Source organism: Anabrus simplex, chromosome 1 (assembly GCF_040414725.1).
Source record: "Anabrus simplex isolate iqAnaSimp1 chromosome 1, ASM4041472v1, whole genome shotgun sequence".
Lineage (NCBI taxonomy): Eukaryota > Metazoa > Arthropoda > Insecta > Orthoptera > Tettigoniidae > Anabrus > Anabrus simplex.
In genome coordinates this window covers 798,700,430-798,717,397 of record NC_090265.1, presented here as the reverse complement: position 1 = coordinate 798,717,397, position 16,968 = coordinate 798,700,430, and the positions used below count along the sequence as shown (strand labels likewise).

General features: G+C 39.4%; 1 protein-coding gene across 8 annotated transcripts in view; it reads left to right on the top strand.

The window, feature by feature from the left end:
* LOC136857546 (glycerol kinase 3) overlaps positions 1 to 16,968 on the top strand; it is a 462,535-nt gene that overhangs the window by 405,212 nt on the left and 40,355 nt on the right. For all 8 annotated transcript variants that reach the window (XM_067136297.2, XM_067136291.2, XM_067136293.2 and 5 more), the window contains exon 11: positions 2,430 to 2,516. In XM_067136297.2, coding sequence (XP_066992398.1) covers positions 2,430 to 2,516 — 87 coding nt within the window. The remainder of the gene's footprint in view (positions 1 to 2,429; positions 2,517 to 16,968) is intronic.

The following is a 16,968-nucleotide window of genomic DNA, read 5'->3' as shown; positions in this document are numbered from 1 at the left end:
GCTGGCGATTCTTTCCAAGACATTTACTTGGGTTACAGCAGATGTCACATTTTCAACTGTTTCCCTTGAGCTTTAATGTTGGTCCAGTACTCCTTCATTCGTATACGGTGTTGCTCCTTTCGTTCTTCCGTCCATGCCTTTCCAGTTTTCATCTTCGGCTTTGGTAGGAAACTCTGATGTTCTTGGAGTTTTTTCTTAAGTGGGACACGCTCCTGGATATCTTCAAATGAGATCCCAGTCTCCTGCAGATCTTTCTGTACCTCACTGAACCATGCCCCCTTTGCCTTTTTCTCTTGGAGGAAAGTGAAAATGCGGTTGGTTAACCGTGTTGAATTCATTCGGGCCATTATTATTATTATTATTATTATTATTATTATTATTATTATTTATTTATTTATTTATTTATTTATTTATTTATTTATTTATTTACTATGAGGCCTGCTAGGGACCACATGTCCCTCTCAATTCATCCTTCCTTGTTGTTTCCTCTTCCGTTCTTTCCAGTATCCCCTGTGGGTGGGGGTGGTAAAATAACACCCACGGTATTCAGTACTCGTCATAAGAGGCGACTAAAAGTGGCCCCAGGGGCTCTCAACTTGCGAGTGTGGGTTGGCATACCATGGGGCTTTAATCTGAGTCCTGGCGTTGCTTCCACTTACTTGTGTCAGGCTTCTCACTTTCATCAATCTTATCAGACCTCCCTCAGTCAACTCTTGTTCTTTTCTGACCCCGATGGTATTAAGAGCACTCAAGGCCTAGGGAGTCTTTCATTTTCACGCCCTTCGTTGCCCTCGTCTTTCTTTGGATGATACCTTCATTTTTTGAAGTGTCTGATCCCTTCAATATTTTCTCTCTGATTAGTATTATATAGAGGATGGTTGCCAGTTGTACTTCCCTTCCTCTTAAAACAATAATCACCACTACGACTTTCCATTATTCCTTCACCATTGCAGTATGCTTTAATCTTCTCTCCTCAGATCATCTTGGACCAGGTTTCCTTTTCATTCTTCCTTGGAATCCTTCCATTCTTAAAACTTTCCTTTTAAAAATCTTACTTTCTCTATTCAATTAATACCTGCCATCAAAAATTTTGAGCATTTTTTAATGTTTTAAATTTGCTTTTCCTACAGAGATTCTCATACCTGCTTTGTTGGCTATTTCTTGCAGGAGATTTTTGTACCTGTCACACTTCCTAAAATTATAGCAAAATCATCTGCAAATGCTAGGCAATCAATTTCAAGACCTTTGTTTTTTCTCCCCAAAGTTATTGGTGAAATTTTATGTTCTTTTAATTTTTCATTCCACATTCTTACAATTTTCTCTAGGATACAGTTGAACAGAATTGTTGATAAGCAATCACCTTGCCATACACCTGTATTTATCTTGATAGGTTTTGATATTTTTTTCTATAAATTTTACTTGTGAAAGTTTGTCTGTAAGTGTTTCCTATATTAGGTTTGCTAATTTAGATTTCACTCCAAATCCCTGTATTATTTTATCTAAGGTTTCTCTATCAACAAAATCAAAGGCCTTTTTAAAATCCACAAATGAATGACACTACTATGTCCTTGGAGTTCAGTATTCTAGGACAAATTATTGATTTAAAATTAAATATTTGTTTTGAGCAAGATCTACCGTTTTGAAATCCATCCTGGTATTCACACAATTGCTTGACAAGTGTTATCTCTACTCTGTTCAGCAAGATTTTTTAATACCTTATAAGCGATTTGCAGCATTGATATTCCCTTATAGTTATCAATATTTTGCTTGTCACCTTTTTTATGTACAGTTCATTATTTTATTTTAGAAATGCTATCACTGGAAATATATCATCTGTAGAACAATATGTTCTGCAGAGACATGGCAGGATACATAGGGACGATATTTCTGAGCAGTTATGTGACAGTAGTGATTCTGATTTTGTTTTTCAGTCTCAGTGGTAAGCCAAACATCATTGATGCCTGAGAGGACAAGAAAACAAAGGATTGTGCCTTATGTTCAGACAGGGAAGTGAAGGATGGTAAATGTTGTTGTTCTGTAGAATCTGTCCAAGGTACCCAGGACTCCATCCCAACAAATGCTTCCAAAAGTACTGTACCATTCAATGAAAAAATTTTGCTACAAGTGGTGTTGTTGACTGATTGACAATATAAAATTTTGTACAGTTTACTTTCAAAGTATTAACCATTCAAAAATACCTGTGAACTTTTTCTCATATTTACTTGATTTTAAATTGTACCTGCAGGGGATGCAATTGTAAATATAATTGGACCCCTGAGGGTTAACACTATGATGAATCATCACGCTGTACAAGATATAACTTGTATCAGAGCCTTGTAGTATGAGACTCTTGTTGCTGGGATAAAGAAATGTATTACCTAGGGTTTATGGTTTCAGTTAAGTTAATTATCTTCTATCATTCCTTTCAGACCGAGATCTTCGCTACACGAAGTGGAAAATGGCTGTACAGAGGAGCTTGGGCTGGGCTACAACTAAGAAATCACGAGCAATGACAGGTATTTATTGTTTATTTGTAGCATGTAATATTACATAGTCTGGAAAGAATTTATGTGTAACGATCAATTTACCCCACTGTCGGCAGCCCTGAAGATGGTTTTCCGTGATTTAACATTTTCACACTAGGCTGTACCTTAATTAAGGCCATGGCCGCTTCCTTCCCATTCCTAGGCCTTACCTGTCCCATGGTCTCCATAAGACATATCTGTGTCGGTGCGACGTAAAGCAACTAGCAAAAAATTACAATAAATTTTCGCCTGTGGATGGGGGTGATAGAATACTCCTTCAGTATCCCCTGCCTGCCGTTTGAGACAACTGGAGCAGCATTGGATTACGGCATTGGACTCGTGAATTGGACCCCCTATGGGTTGGAGGGTGTACATACATCCGTGGGTAATCCCTGCCTCTTGTGAAAGAGAACTAAAAAGACTGTGGCCACCACCACCACCACCACCACCACCACCACGTGCATCTACACCCAAAAGTCAGGATGGTATCCACACCCCATCAGGTGAGAGCACCCTGTACCTTGCAGTAATATCTGCCTGAGAACACAAGTCCACTCATAGCCGAATGCCTCAGCAGTAACTGTAACTGCCAAAGGTTCAGACTCATGGTACCTTGTTGTTCGAATCAGTCTATGTGTGGTGAAAGGGGAAAATAAGCTCTTCGCACAGAGCAGTGCATACTTCTGAACTAGAGCCCTGCATTGTCGCGTTTCACTCGAGCGTGAGCAAGGGATCAGTTTGTTGGCTAGTACACCGCTAGATGGAGGGAGTGTGCAAGGCTTTCTCACCCACTAGCGAACTAGGAGAAGTGATGCTCGTGACAAGCAAGGAACACTCGTGGTGATAGTTGCTCAGTCAACATGGAACGGGAAACTAAAGAGGTGGTGAAGGATAAACTTGTAAGTCACGAATACAATTTAAGGAAGCCAGTAGGCTTCAAAAGTAATGTGTAAGAAAAGATTTCTATAGCAATTAATCATGATGGTAAACAGAAAGACTATCTATCCCGTAAACAGTAGCCTTCATTGTGAACCACATCTGAGGTCACATGTTAGGGGGACATAATTCAATAACATTACCATTGAGTTTACATGTCTGTAAAGTACGCGTCGACAGAACACAGAGTACTGTACCACAAGCTGATAAAAATTGCTTACGCAGAAATGTGTAAAAATGTGCACTTCTGATTTACATCCTTTTAGTGTCGTGTCGGATGATGGCTTTTGTGAGATGTCCCAAGAACTAATAAATATTGGTGCACAGTAAGAGTGGTGAAGAGTAAATGCGGAAGATATTCTACCCCGTACTAAAACCATCTTGCATAACACAAACAAAGGCCATTGAAATAAGTGCGAAGATGCTCATTAGGTTGATCCTAAATGGACAATGAAAAGCCTTGTCTCAGCAACATCTGTTTTTGCAGACAAGAGAATAAACTAGAGAAAATATCAGAGAGAAAATCAAAGATAAGCTCATCTAACTGGAAACAGAGCCTGAACTTACACATCTGTTTCACGTCCGATCGAGGATCAAATATCTTGAAGGCCCTTGTATATTTAGTGTAAGCAGATTATTATTATTATTATTATTATTATTATTATTATTATTATTATTATTAATTCGCTTAGCCACCTAAGGAGCGCGTGGAACCATTAAATAGCACTGGTATTCATCTTCTTGTTCTTCTTATGTTCCCAGAACTTCCTCATCCTTTCACTATGGGCCTGTCGTCATTCTTCATTCCTGTGTCCATGCGTTTTTGAGTTTCAAGCTTTTCTCAGATGGATTCTTGGGTACAGTACTCTGTGTTCTGCTGACGTATACTTTACAGACATGTACACTCAATGGTAATGTTATTGAATTTACGTCCCCCTAACGTGCGACCGCAGATGTGGTGTTGCAGCATTATAGGTTCACAATGAAGAATACTGTTTATGTAATACATAGTCTTTCTGTTTACCATCATGATTAATTGCTGTAGAAATAAATAAATAGTTCCAAAACAAAGGCTATGAAAATTTAGAGGGGGAGGAAGGATGTCTAATATGGATCAACTAAAATGCGGAGAAGAACCTTTAGAATTCATATCCAACTTCAAATACCTGGGTATAATATTACAAACTACTGGAACTGCTTTCTCACTACATGTAGCGAGCTACGGCAGCAATGAAAGTCTCATACGACATCCCCAAACTCCAAAACCTATGCCTATCAACAGTGATGAAACTACATACATAAATACATTATCATTATAGACTGTTATGCCTTTCAGCATTCAGTCTGCAAGCCTCTTTGAATTTACTAAACATCGCCACAAACCTCAGTTTGAACTAGTGTTGCGGCCTCATTTAGTTCTGTACCTCTTATCTTTTAATCGTTAGAAACAGAGTCTAACCATCGTTGTCTTGGTCTACCTCTACTTCTCTTACCCTCCATAACAGAGTCCATTATTCTCCTAGGTAACCTATCCTCCTCCATTCGCCTCACATGACCCCACCACCGAAGCCGGTTTATGCGTACAGCTTCATCCATCGAGTTCAATCCTAAATTAGCCTTTATCTCCTCATTCCGAGTACCCTCCTGCCATTGTTCCCATCTGTTTGTACCAGCAATCATTCTCGCTACTTTCATGTCTGTTACTTCTAACTTATGAATAAGATATCCTGAGTCCACCCAGCTTTCGCTCCCGTAAAGCAAAGTTGGTCTGAAAACAGACCGATGTAAAGATAGTTTCATCTGGGAGCTGACTTCCTTCTTACAGAATACTGTTGATCGCAACTGCGAGCTTACTGCATTAGCTTTACTACACCTTGATTCAATCTCACTTACTATATTACCATGCTGGGAAAACACACAACCCAAATACTTGAAATTATCGACCTGTTCTAGCTTTGTATCACCAATCTGACATTCAGTTCTGTTGAATTTCTTACTTACTGACATCAATTTAGTCTTCGAGAGGCTAATTTTCATACCATACTCATTGCACCTCTTTTCAAGTTCCAGGATATTAGACTGCAGGCTTTCGGCACAATCTGCCATTAAGACCAAGTCGTCAGCATAGGCCAGACTGCTTACTATATTTCCACCTAACTGAATCCCTCCCTGCCATTTCATATCTTTCAGCAGATGATCCATGTAAACTACGAACAGCAAAGGTGAAAGATTGCAGCCTTGTCTAACCCCTGTAAGTACACTGAACCAAAAACTCATTCTACCATCACTTCTCACTGAAGCCCAATTGTCAACATAAATGCCCTTGATTGATTTTAATAATCTACCATTAATTCCATAGTCCCCCAGTATAGCAAACATCTTTTCCCTCGGTACCCTGCCATATGCTTTCTCTAGATCTATGAAACATAAACACAACTGCCTATTCCTCTTGTAGCATTTATCAATTACCAGGCGCATACTGAAAATATGATCCTGACAGCCTCTCTGTGGTCTGAAACCACACTGGTTTTCATCCAACTTCCTCTCAACGACTGATCGCACCCTCCCTTCCAAGATGTCAGTGAATACTTTGCCTGGTATACTAACCAATGAGATACCTCGATAGTTGTTGCAATCCTTCCTGTTCCCTTGGTTACAGATAGGTGCAATTACTGCCTTTGTCCAATTTGAACGTACCTTACCAACACTCCATGCTAATTTTACTACTCTATGAAGCCATTTCATCCCTGCCTTTCCACTACACTTCACCATTTCAGGTCTAATTTCATCTATTCCTGCTGCTTTATGACAATGGAGTTTATTTACCATCCTTTCCACTTCCTCAAGCATAATTTCACCAACATCATTCTCCTCCTCCCCATGAGTCAGATCAAAAATTAGATGTATGGCTTTTCAGGCGTTTGCTCTATTAACCAGCATTTCGTCTTAGGTCTGACACTAGACTCGTCAGAGTGGGATGTGTCAGACCCTACCCACTGATGCTGGGTTGTAAGCAGGTGTTCGCAACACCACCAGGATGATTTCCTTTTACATTGATATGATGTTCAAAATATTCCCTCCACCTCTCCAGTGATTCCCTGGGATCTATTATGAGTTCACCTGAAATACTCAAAACACTGTTCATTTCCTTTTTCCCTCCCTTCCTAAGATTCTTTATTACTGTCCAGAAAGGTTTCCCTGCTGCTTGACCTAGCCTTTTCAGGTTATTACCAAAATCTTCCCACGACTTCTTTTTGGATTCAACAACTATTTGTTTCGCTCTGTTTCTTTCATCTATGTACAAATCCCTGTCTGCCTCGGCCCTTGTTTGGAGCCATTTCTGATAAGCCTTCTTTTTACGTTTACAAGCTGCTCTCACTTCATCATTCCACCAAGATGTTTGCCTTTTCCAATCTTTACACACAGTTGTTCCTAGGCATTCCCTTGCTGTGTCTACTACAGCATCCCTGTACGCCACCCATTCACTTTCTATATCCTGAACCTGCTTACTGTCCACTGTTCGAAATTTCTCACTAATCATATCCATGTACTTCTGTCTAATTTCCTCGTCCTGGAGATTATCTACCCTTATTCGTTTGCAGACTGATTTTATTTTGTCTACCCTAGGCCTAGAGATATAGAGATATACAGATCAGATAGTGGTCTGTATCATCAAAAAATCCCTGGAAAACTTGTATTCCTAACAGATTTCCTGAATTCAAAGTCGGTTAAGGTATAGTCTATTATGGATCTGGTACCTCTTGCCTCCCATGTGTAGCGGTGAATAGCCTTATGCTTGAAGAAAGTATTCGTAACTCCTAAACCCATACTGGCACAGAAGTCCAGCAAACGCTTCCTATTCCCATTAGCTTCCATATCTTCCCCACATTTACCAATCACCCTTTCGTATCCTTCAGTTCTATTCCCAACTCTCGCATTGAAATTGCCCATTAGCACTGTTCTATCCTTGCTGTTGACCCTTACCACGATGTCACTCAATGCTTCATAAAACTTGTCAACTTCATCCTCATCTGCACCTTCACATGGTGAATACACGGAGACAATTCTAGTCCTAATTCCTCCAACTGACAAATCTACCCACATCATTCGCTCATTTACGTGCCTAACAGAAACTATGTTGCGTGCAATGGTATTCCTGATAAAGAGCCCTACCCCAGACTCTGCCCTTCCCTTTTTAACACCTGTCAAGTACACTTGATAATTTCCTCTCTCTTCCTCATTATCTCCCCTTACCCGGATATCACTTACTCCTAGCACATCCATATGCATCCTCTTTGCAGACTCAGCCAGTTCTACTTTCTTTCTTCCATAAGCCCCATTAATATTGATAGCTCCCCATCAAATTCCAAGTTGTTTCCAAGGAGTCCCTCGCCTGTCAAATGGTAGTGGGACTCCGTTACTCCCATAGGTCTGAGGCTTACTTAAAATGTTCTGAGCTCGGTAAATTTATGAAGCAGGATGCTACCCTACTTGCACATAGTCCAAGTGAGGATCTCTCCTCTAACGGGTTATGGACCACCCATGAATTGTATAGTCCTAGCCGCGATTAAACTATTCAAAATTAAGGTTATGCCGACTGCCACATGTGGTATTCAATTAATTTGGCCTTACTTGTCGGTGAACAACCTTAGGAAACTAGGAAGTGTCAAAGGGAGATTTATTAAGAGAGCTGTCACAATATCAAAATTCTCAAGAAATAGTTACGCCAATAAAATAGCGCAGGAAACCTTCTTCATGGAAGATATAAAGCACATTTTTGATCTACCGGAAATGCGTGTATATAAAACTATCATCGAGGAGAGACGGAAAAAAGCCGATGAGATACCCCAAGAAATAATGAAAACTGATGCAATGAAGTCAGAAATTTGGAAGGGATCGAATTTCAAACATCTATATACATGATTCGCTGTCAACGGGTTTCATGGAAGGATCTGCCAGAATGAGTCATTCCATGAACCCAAGGAGGATTGTGTCTGCAAGAAATGCTCTAAATGCTCAATGCTCTAAATATCATTTATGCCTTTGCTGGTGGGACCTAGTGTTTACACTGCACTAAGTCTTCTGGTATGGGCTAGAGCAATTTTGTTGTTTTCATTGATCTCTCTCTGTCTTATCCTTGGCTTTGACAATATGAAAGTGACTAAGGTATGAGCAATACTAGTAATGCCATTCCTTACGCAGTCGGTCCCTACTATGAATGGTGTGAAACTCTTGCTCATAGGGTCAGTTGGTGCATGCATTTCATTGGGCTTGGCAGACTGATATGTAATAGCAACTTCTGGCTCAGTGAGGAAAGCAACGGGAAACTACCTCACTCCTCATTTCCCTAGTCCGCCTCTTTAGTGATGCCTAGGCCATCTATGACAGCTCATGGTGGAACTGTTGAGGATCCAACCAGCCTTCGGGCTGATGACTAAACATACAAATATCATTTAGTGAAATGTGTAAACAAACCTCAATATCTAATCACAGAAATGACAGAGTGGTGAAAAACTTGATTGTACACATTGTGTTTAATAAATTAAGTAAATTTATGGGTGCTGATCTTTTGTCTGTATATATTTCTTGTGGTTGCCATTCGATCAACGTCGACTTGTGCGAGATCCTTTTGTGTATCCACTAGGCAGTGAACTTTGGCTTGTTGGTTTCCATTGATAATAAGAAATATTTTCTTAGTCAGTCATGAGTCACCCATTCGTGATAAATGTCCATAAACTTTCATATGCCATTTGCGTGCGACTGAAGTGAATCGCACAGTTAATGCATAGAGTTCTTCCGAGCTTTTTCGCATCCATATACCCTCTTGAAACTTGCCCCCAAATATCTTCCTCAGTATCTGTTGTTCAATTTTCTCAATGTCCTTGATGTTAATGGTAAGTGACGATGTCTCAGTTGCGTAGAGTGCCTCAGGGAGGACAACAGTGTGGTAGTGTCAGAGTTTGGCTTTTGTGGATATTGATTTCTTATTGTAGAAGTTCCAGGTGATTAGGTATGCTTTACGTAGTTTTTCTGCACGCATTTTGTTGGCTGCTTTTTCATTGTCTGAATTACCAATAATTTCACCCAAGTACTGGTATTGTTTGACTTGTAAAATTTTGCCATATTTGGTCGCTAGTGATGTTAGGTGTGTGCACTTTGAGTCCACGTATTGCGTTTTGTCATAGGAGGTGTGGAGACCAGTTTTGATTGCAATCTCGTGAAGCTTCTCAATGACATGCCTGGCTTTTTCAGGAGTCCAGGTAATTATTGCTAGATCATTAGCAAAGGCAAGGTATTTAATGTTAATCCGTTTACTTTTCGTTCCCATGTTTATTCTGAGTACTTCTTTCACCCATGTTTTAATGACCTTATCCAGTAGTAGGTTGAACAGAAGTGGGGACAATCCATCACCTTGTCTAACACCTGTTTTTATTTCAAAGGGTGCAGAGATTTCACCCATGAACTTCACTAGAGGTTGTATCCGTTAAAGTTTGTTGGATTAACGTGACTGTTTTGTTATCAACACCGTATTCTCAAAGGACATTGAACAGGGTACCACGGTCTATTGAGTCATATGCTTTTTTTTTAATCTACGGAAGTGACCACTGTACGGTTTGACTGGCGGTGTTGGAGTATCATCTTAGGGTTCCAGATCTGTTCCATGCACGATCCATGTGGACGGAAGCCCGCCTGGTATTTGCCGATCTTATCTTCTGTCTGTTGTTCCAATCTGGTAAGCAGAGCACGTGAAAGAATTTTGTATCCTATTGGCAGAAGAGAAATACCTCGGTAGTTGTTTAGATCCATCTTGTCGCCTTTCTTATGCAGTGGATGGTTCAGGGCAGTTTTTCAATCTACAGGTATGACTCCACTGTCCCATATGTTCGCAATGATGACTTGTAATTGGTCGATAATTTGATCCCCTCCCCCAGTCTTCAGCATCTCGGCGATTACACCATCTTCTCCTGGTGCTTACTTGTTTTTGAGATGTAATATGATGCTCCTTATCTCCTCATGAGTCGGTGGAAGTGAATCTGGCTTTGGAGTGGCTATGTAGAATTGGAGTTTCTCAGTAGGTGGTTCACAGTTGTGTAACGTTTTGAAGTGTTGTTTCAGGATGTCACAGTTAGCCTTTGCGTTGGTCTTGAGAGTTCTGTCAGGGCATCAAAAACAAAGAGTGGGTGGCTTGTAGCTGGTCAGCTCTTTGCAAAAGGTTTAGTAGAAATTTCTTGTATTATTCCATTTGAAGTCATTATCAATCTCCTCTAATCTTTTGTTATGGTATGCACGTTTAATTCGTCTGAGTGTTATGGACATTTGCTCCTGAGTTTCTGAAAAGATCTGCCAATTCTCTGGTGTTTGATGACTGTGCCAATTCTTCCAGGCTCGGATATGTGTTTCCAGTGCTCTGTCACAATCCGAAGTCCACCATCTATGTTTCCATTTATGGAGTGGTTCGCCAAGTTTCCTAGACGATTCTTGGATAGTCTCAAGAAGTGCATCCCATGTCTTTCCATTTGCCCGCAATGACTGTGCAAACTCATGTGCATGTTCTTGCAGATAATCTGGGTCAGTGCGTGGGATTGTAGGTTTTTGGTATTTCCTTTGATTGGGTCTGAAACGGATTTTGATTTGTGAGAGGTGGTGGTATGACTCTACATAACCTTTGCGTACCCTGACATTCATAATTTCTGGGGAAAACTTCCTGGTAATTGCTACACGGTCAATTTGGTATTCACCTAGGTGACTGATTGGTGATTTCCATGTGGTAATTTTTCGTGGAGGTTTCTTAAAGTGTGTGGACATCAGCTGGAGTTTTGCCATTCCATATACATTGATTAAACGGTGTCCATTTGCGTTAGTCTTCTTGTGTGCTGAGAAACATCCAGTGATATGCCTGTGTTCCCTTTCTCTGCTGATCTGCACATTAAAATCTCCAAGGAGGATTTTTACATGATGCTGAGGGATCTTGCTAAGTGCCCGTTCGAGTTGTGACCAAAATTTCTCAACCTTGTTTTTGTCAGGTTCACTGTTGACTGGAGCGTGTGCATTAATTAGTGCCTTAATTAATTAATGCCTTATTGGCGCATTTAACTGTGATGAAGGAAAGGCATTCTGAAGGTGACGTGAAGTCTATCACAGAGTTCTGGATACTGTTGTGCACTAGGAATCCAGTTCCCAACACATACAGGTTGCTATTTGGCACTTTTGTTGTTGGCTTCCCCTTGTAGAAGCGGTAACCACCGGGGTCGCGAAATCGTGTTTCTTGAATTGCAAGTATGAGGATCAAAATCAAAATCTCTTTATTTGCAAATGAGGTGTCTACCTCGGTGGCAAATGGTACACTAAAATACATTATTGTCAAGCACTAAATTTTAAATTAACAAGAGACGAAGAAAATTTTCCTAGAATACAATATTATACAATTTACGCTAATAATTTGTTCTATTAAACACATACATCATCCTTAATAAATTTATATTGTTTACAAAATTCTACTTATAATATCTTACAAACATAGTCAACTCATATACAGTATGTGAAATTACTTCTAATAATAATATACAACTGGTATAACATTAAAATTAACATTGAATTTATTTACATATTTATATTTTACCCATTTTGGAACATAAGTAGCATAACGACCTGCTGCGTCTTAACCAGAGCCCCTTTTGCCACCACTTTTCAGAGTTCCTGAAGGGCCTTCACAGCTATCGTAGCGGTCCCAGGGCCCTCGAAGTCCCCACTGTACTTCACCCCTACAGGCAGTCCCCTACTTGGGCTGTCCAAACTCCATAGACCAGGGGATGGAATTAATTTAATCACACACATTTTTTATTTACAATATCCTGCACTGGTCGAATGCCCTCTAACATTTCATTTATTTTCTCTGTTGTTGTTTATTCTCTTCTTGAATATCTGTACAGATTTTGGAAAAGGATCATACACTACCCCTGGTAAACTGTTCCACTCCTTCACGCCCTTCCCAATGAATGAAAATTTACCCCAATCGCTTCTGCTAAAATTCCTTCTAATTTTGTACTTGTGGTCAGTTCTACCAATATAATTATTTTCCAACTGAAGCCTCTCACGGATATCTCTCCATGCTTCTTCTCCTGTATAGGCTCTATATAATCCTGTAAGTCTAGTTTTCTCCCTTCTCTTACTTAAAGGTTCCCAACCAAGTTCCTTTAGCATTTCTGATACACTACTCTTTCTCCTGAAATCCCCTGTTACAAACCTTGCTGCTTTCCTCTGCACACCATCTAGTTCTTTTATTAGGTATTCTTGGTGAGGATCCCAAACACTGTTTCCATATTCCAATAATGGACGAACCATACTTAAGTAACTTTTTTCTTTTAATTCTTTGTTGCATCCTTTAAGTAGCCTCATTATGACATGCAACGATCTGTATGCTTTCCCAACAATGTCATCAACATGACCCTTCCAGTGCAAATTACTTTCAAATCTCACACGTAAGTATTTGCACTTGCCATCTTTAGGGATAACTACCTCATCCAAAGTATATTCAAATTCAGTTTTAAAGCTCCTGTTTGTAAATGTTGTAACAGTTGATTTGTCTCCATTAATCTTCATATTATTTTCTTCAACCCATTCTTGGATACTCTCAAGGTCCCTTTGTAATTCTGAGCAATCCTCAATGTTATTTATTTCCCTATAAACAATTATGTCATCTGCATACAATCTTATTTTTGATGTTATATTGTTCCCTAAATCATTTGCGTATATTAAGAAAAGTAACGGACCGATTATACTACCCTGTGCAATTCCCTTCCAAACTTTCTCTTCCTGTGATATATAATTTCCTACTTTGACTTTCTGAACCCTTGAATTTAGAAAAGTTCTTATCCAACGTATAACCCTTACGTCCAGTCCTATTCCCTCCAATTTCTTTAATAATATTCCATGTTCCACTCTATCAAAGGCTTTGGAAAGATCTATGGCTATGCAATCTAACTGGCCTCCTGAATCCAACTGATCTGATATGTCCTGCTGAAATCCCACCAGTTGTGCCTCGCAAGAAAATTTCTTTCTAAATCCATACTGGCTCCTCATGAACCAATTTTTATCATCACATATCCCTCTGATGTACTTTGCTATTAAACTCTCCAGTATTTTACAAACTATACTGGTCAGGCTGATTGGTCTGTAGTTCTCTGGTTTCCTTTTATCACCCTTTCCTTTATAAATTGGTATTATTATAGATTCCTTCCATTCCTTTGGTATTACACTATTATTTATGACATAGTCAAAGAGAAATTTTAAATAAGGCACTATATACCACCCCATCGTCTTTAATACCTCCCCAGTAATTTGATCACTTCCTGCTGCTTTTCCTTGCTGAAGCAGTTGGATTTCTCTGAAAATATCTTCATTTGTGAATGAGAAGCTTCTTGTTTCCCTATGTGTCTCTCTCTCTCTATCTTCTGTTATGGTTTCCAAGTCCTGACAATCTTCTACTGAATCTCTGAATTCCCTACTGAAGAGGTTTGCTTTCTCAGTATCTGTTAAATAGTGTTCACCCCCTTCTCCCACCATTATAGGAATTTGGATTCCTTTTCCTTTTTGATTCCTAATATATGAATACAGCTTTTTCCATTTCCCTTTGTGGTCATTACCCTCTTGAAGAATGCCATTCATATAATTCTCTTGCTTCCTTTTTCACTCTATTCAGTTCCCTCATTAGCTGTTTTCTAGTTTCTCTATTCTCCCTACCCTCTTTGATTTTCCTGTTTACTATTCTACATTTTCTTTTTAATTTTCTTATTTCCCTTGTATAATAAAGAGGGTCTGAGGTCATTTTACCCTTCTTAACAGGTACAAATCTCTTCTCTCCTTCCCAAATGATTCCTTTAAATTTAGCCCAAAGTGTATCCACATTACTCCTTTCACTTATCCAACGACTGAATTGTGATTTAAGGTAAGTCCCAAATTCATCAACTTTAGTTTTTCTGTATAATTTCTTGTCTGGTGTGACCCTCTTATTAAGCCTTTTTGGTACCAGTCCTACATCCATTATTACAGCCTTATGGTCACCTATTCCTTCAATTACCTCAGTTTTATCAACAATTTCCCATGGTTTAACCAAGAATACATCTAGTAAGTTATTGAGACGAGTCTGCAACCTCTCCAAAGGGTAAGGTTACAATTAATAGGTTTAAAGAAGAGAAAATGTTTGCTACCGTAATGCTTTCACCAAAAGTACTGTACACTAGGCATGTCAACATGTACGAAATTAAATTTGCAAGCACATAAATCACAGGAAATAAACAAACAGTTTAACCAACATGACTATTAAGAAAGGATAACCGGGAAGCGGCTGGGAACCATATCCAGGCGGTGGAAGGTATTGGTAACACTGAAGAAGCGAAGTCAATGTAATCCTAAACTTTACTTAACAAGTTAGATTTGATTTCATATATAAAGCAATAACCAAGATACAATTAAAATAATGACGGCATAATTTCAACAACCATTACAATTTACATGAGGGTAGCATTTAGTAATTAAATTTATTTTACACCGGAACATCACACATGACGTTCCACTGTCGTGGCGTTACCTTTAAAAACCCAAAACAGTTCGAAATAAATAAAGGAAGGTAACGTTATACTAAAATGAAGAGATACATCTAAGGAGGAAAAATAATTTACGTATAATCATGGAGCAGAGCATCTTCAGTGGGTAGCCCCCTCAAAAACACTTCTGAGAAAGGGTACCCGACCTAAAGATGAATATTCCATGATGAAGCGGAATTAATGAGATAGTTCCGAGAAAAATATTACTGATAAGGATTACTTCGAAAGGCGTATAACAATTAATTTACAAAACAACAAACGGGTACTATCTCTTAACAAAGTGAGGCGACTTACCGAAACGGCTAAGTCATAATTATAACATTTGGTAGCAGAAGGAAACACGGGTACGCTCCGGCAAGATAAATTAAATGAAACACTACATCTGAAACTGAATACCTGAAAAGTTAAAAAGAAAATAATCGGTGCTTACCGGATGGCGGGGCCCAGAAGACCCGTACCTTGGAAGGTCACCGTTCCCTTCAGTGGTCAAACAGAAAAGACGCCCTCGCAGAGCAAAGCTCCAGCGACAACGCTTCTCCCCGGAAATTATGAAATATTACCACGGCCAATGAGCGTACGATGATTTCCTTCACCTACCAATCACATTTCCTTTTATTTTCTCCAATAGGAGCGCAGAAAAAATAGTGCTGACAAGGAACATTTAGGAAGCCTCTAGAAAAATTACGAAATTGGTGCAACTTTACGAAACCGGAAATCTCCCACGCCAATGTGGCGCGTGTGGTACAGGATGCACCAGAATTACCATGACAATCAAATAATTTCAAAATCATATTGACTTCAAGCAAATTAAACAATTCCAAAATTCACATACTAAGGAAAACCAAAACAAACAATTGAATAAATCCTTTACATACATAATTTATCGCCGTCTTCCGAGTCCAAATAATCAAATCCCAATAATCACAACATACTCCCCCCCTTTAATTTGGAGCACAGCTCCAAAAATAAAAATTTTATTCACAATTTTAGCAGTCCAATTCCTGCATAGTTTAGAAAATAACAAAACACCTTAAAAAAAAAACGCTGAAAATAAAGGACATATAACAATGTTCATTGAAACAGAAAGCACATAAAATATACACTAAAGAGATTTTTAAAAAAATTTTCTTTTTTCTGTTCTTATGTTCGTAAAACACCACACTGAAATTATTTTCTTTACAAAATTGAAACGTTCCCTGAAAAAAAAAAAATTTAACACAAAATAAGAGACATCTTTTGGATTGAGTTCTTGGTTTTTCTGTTTTATTTACACTGTAGCACCACGAGTTCTTGCTGTTGATGTGACTGACGACGCGGCCACTGTCTTCAGCCTCTACATTACAGTTCAAACTGGGTGACTGCGCACAGCCTAGCACGACTGGCGTCATTGGTATATCCGGTTACAGCGCTGTAAATTGACATGTCCAAGTATAGGTGATATCACGTGCCACTAATGGCCACGCCAGTGTATGTCTGGTAACTATTCAGGATCAAGACATGGGATGATGGTCACCACCATGCAGACGGTTCCCTCTTGGATTAGGGACGTCAAGTTGTCAGGCAAGAACAGTAATTGTCATCTGTGCCTCAGGTCACTGGAATGCAGTGCAGAACGGCAGGGCCCAAGACATAATGTACCTCTCCACTAGGCACGACAGCAGAAATGGGGATGGTATCCCCCTCCGGCCACTGCAACAGAAATTTACCCGCAGCAGACAGGGAATATGAAGCTAAAGCCACCCTGGTGGACAAGAGCTTGGAGGCACCTAACCGGTGTATCCTCGACCTTCATTTGGGAGGTTCCCCCACAGGTTTGGGACTATCTTAGCCCCCCCATTCCGGCAAGCACTATGGATAACTTAAGATGAAATTTAGGAAATAGTTTAAAGAAACTCAAAAACTTT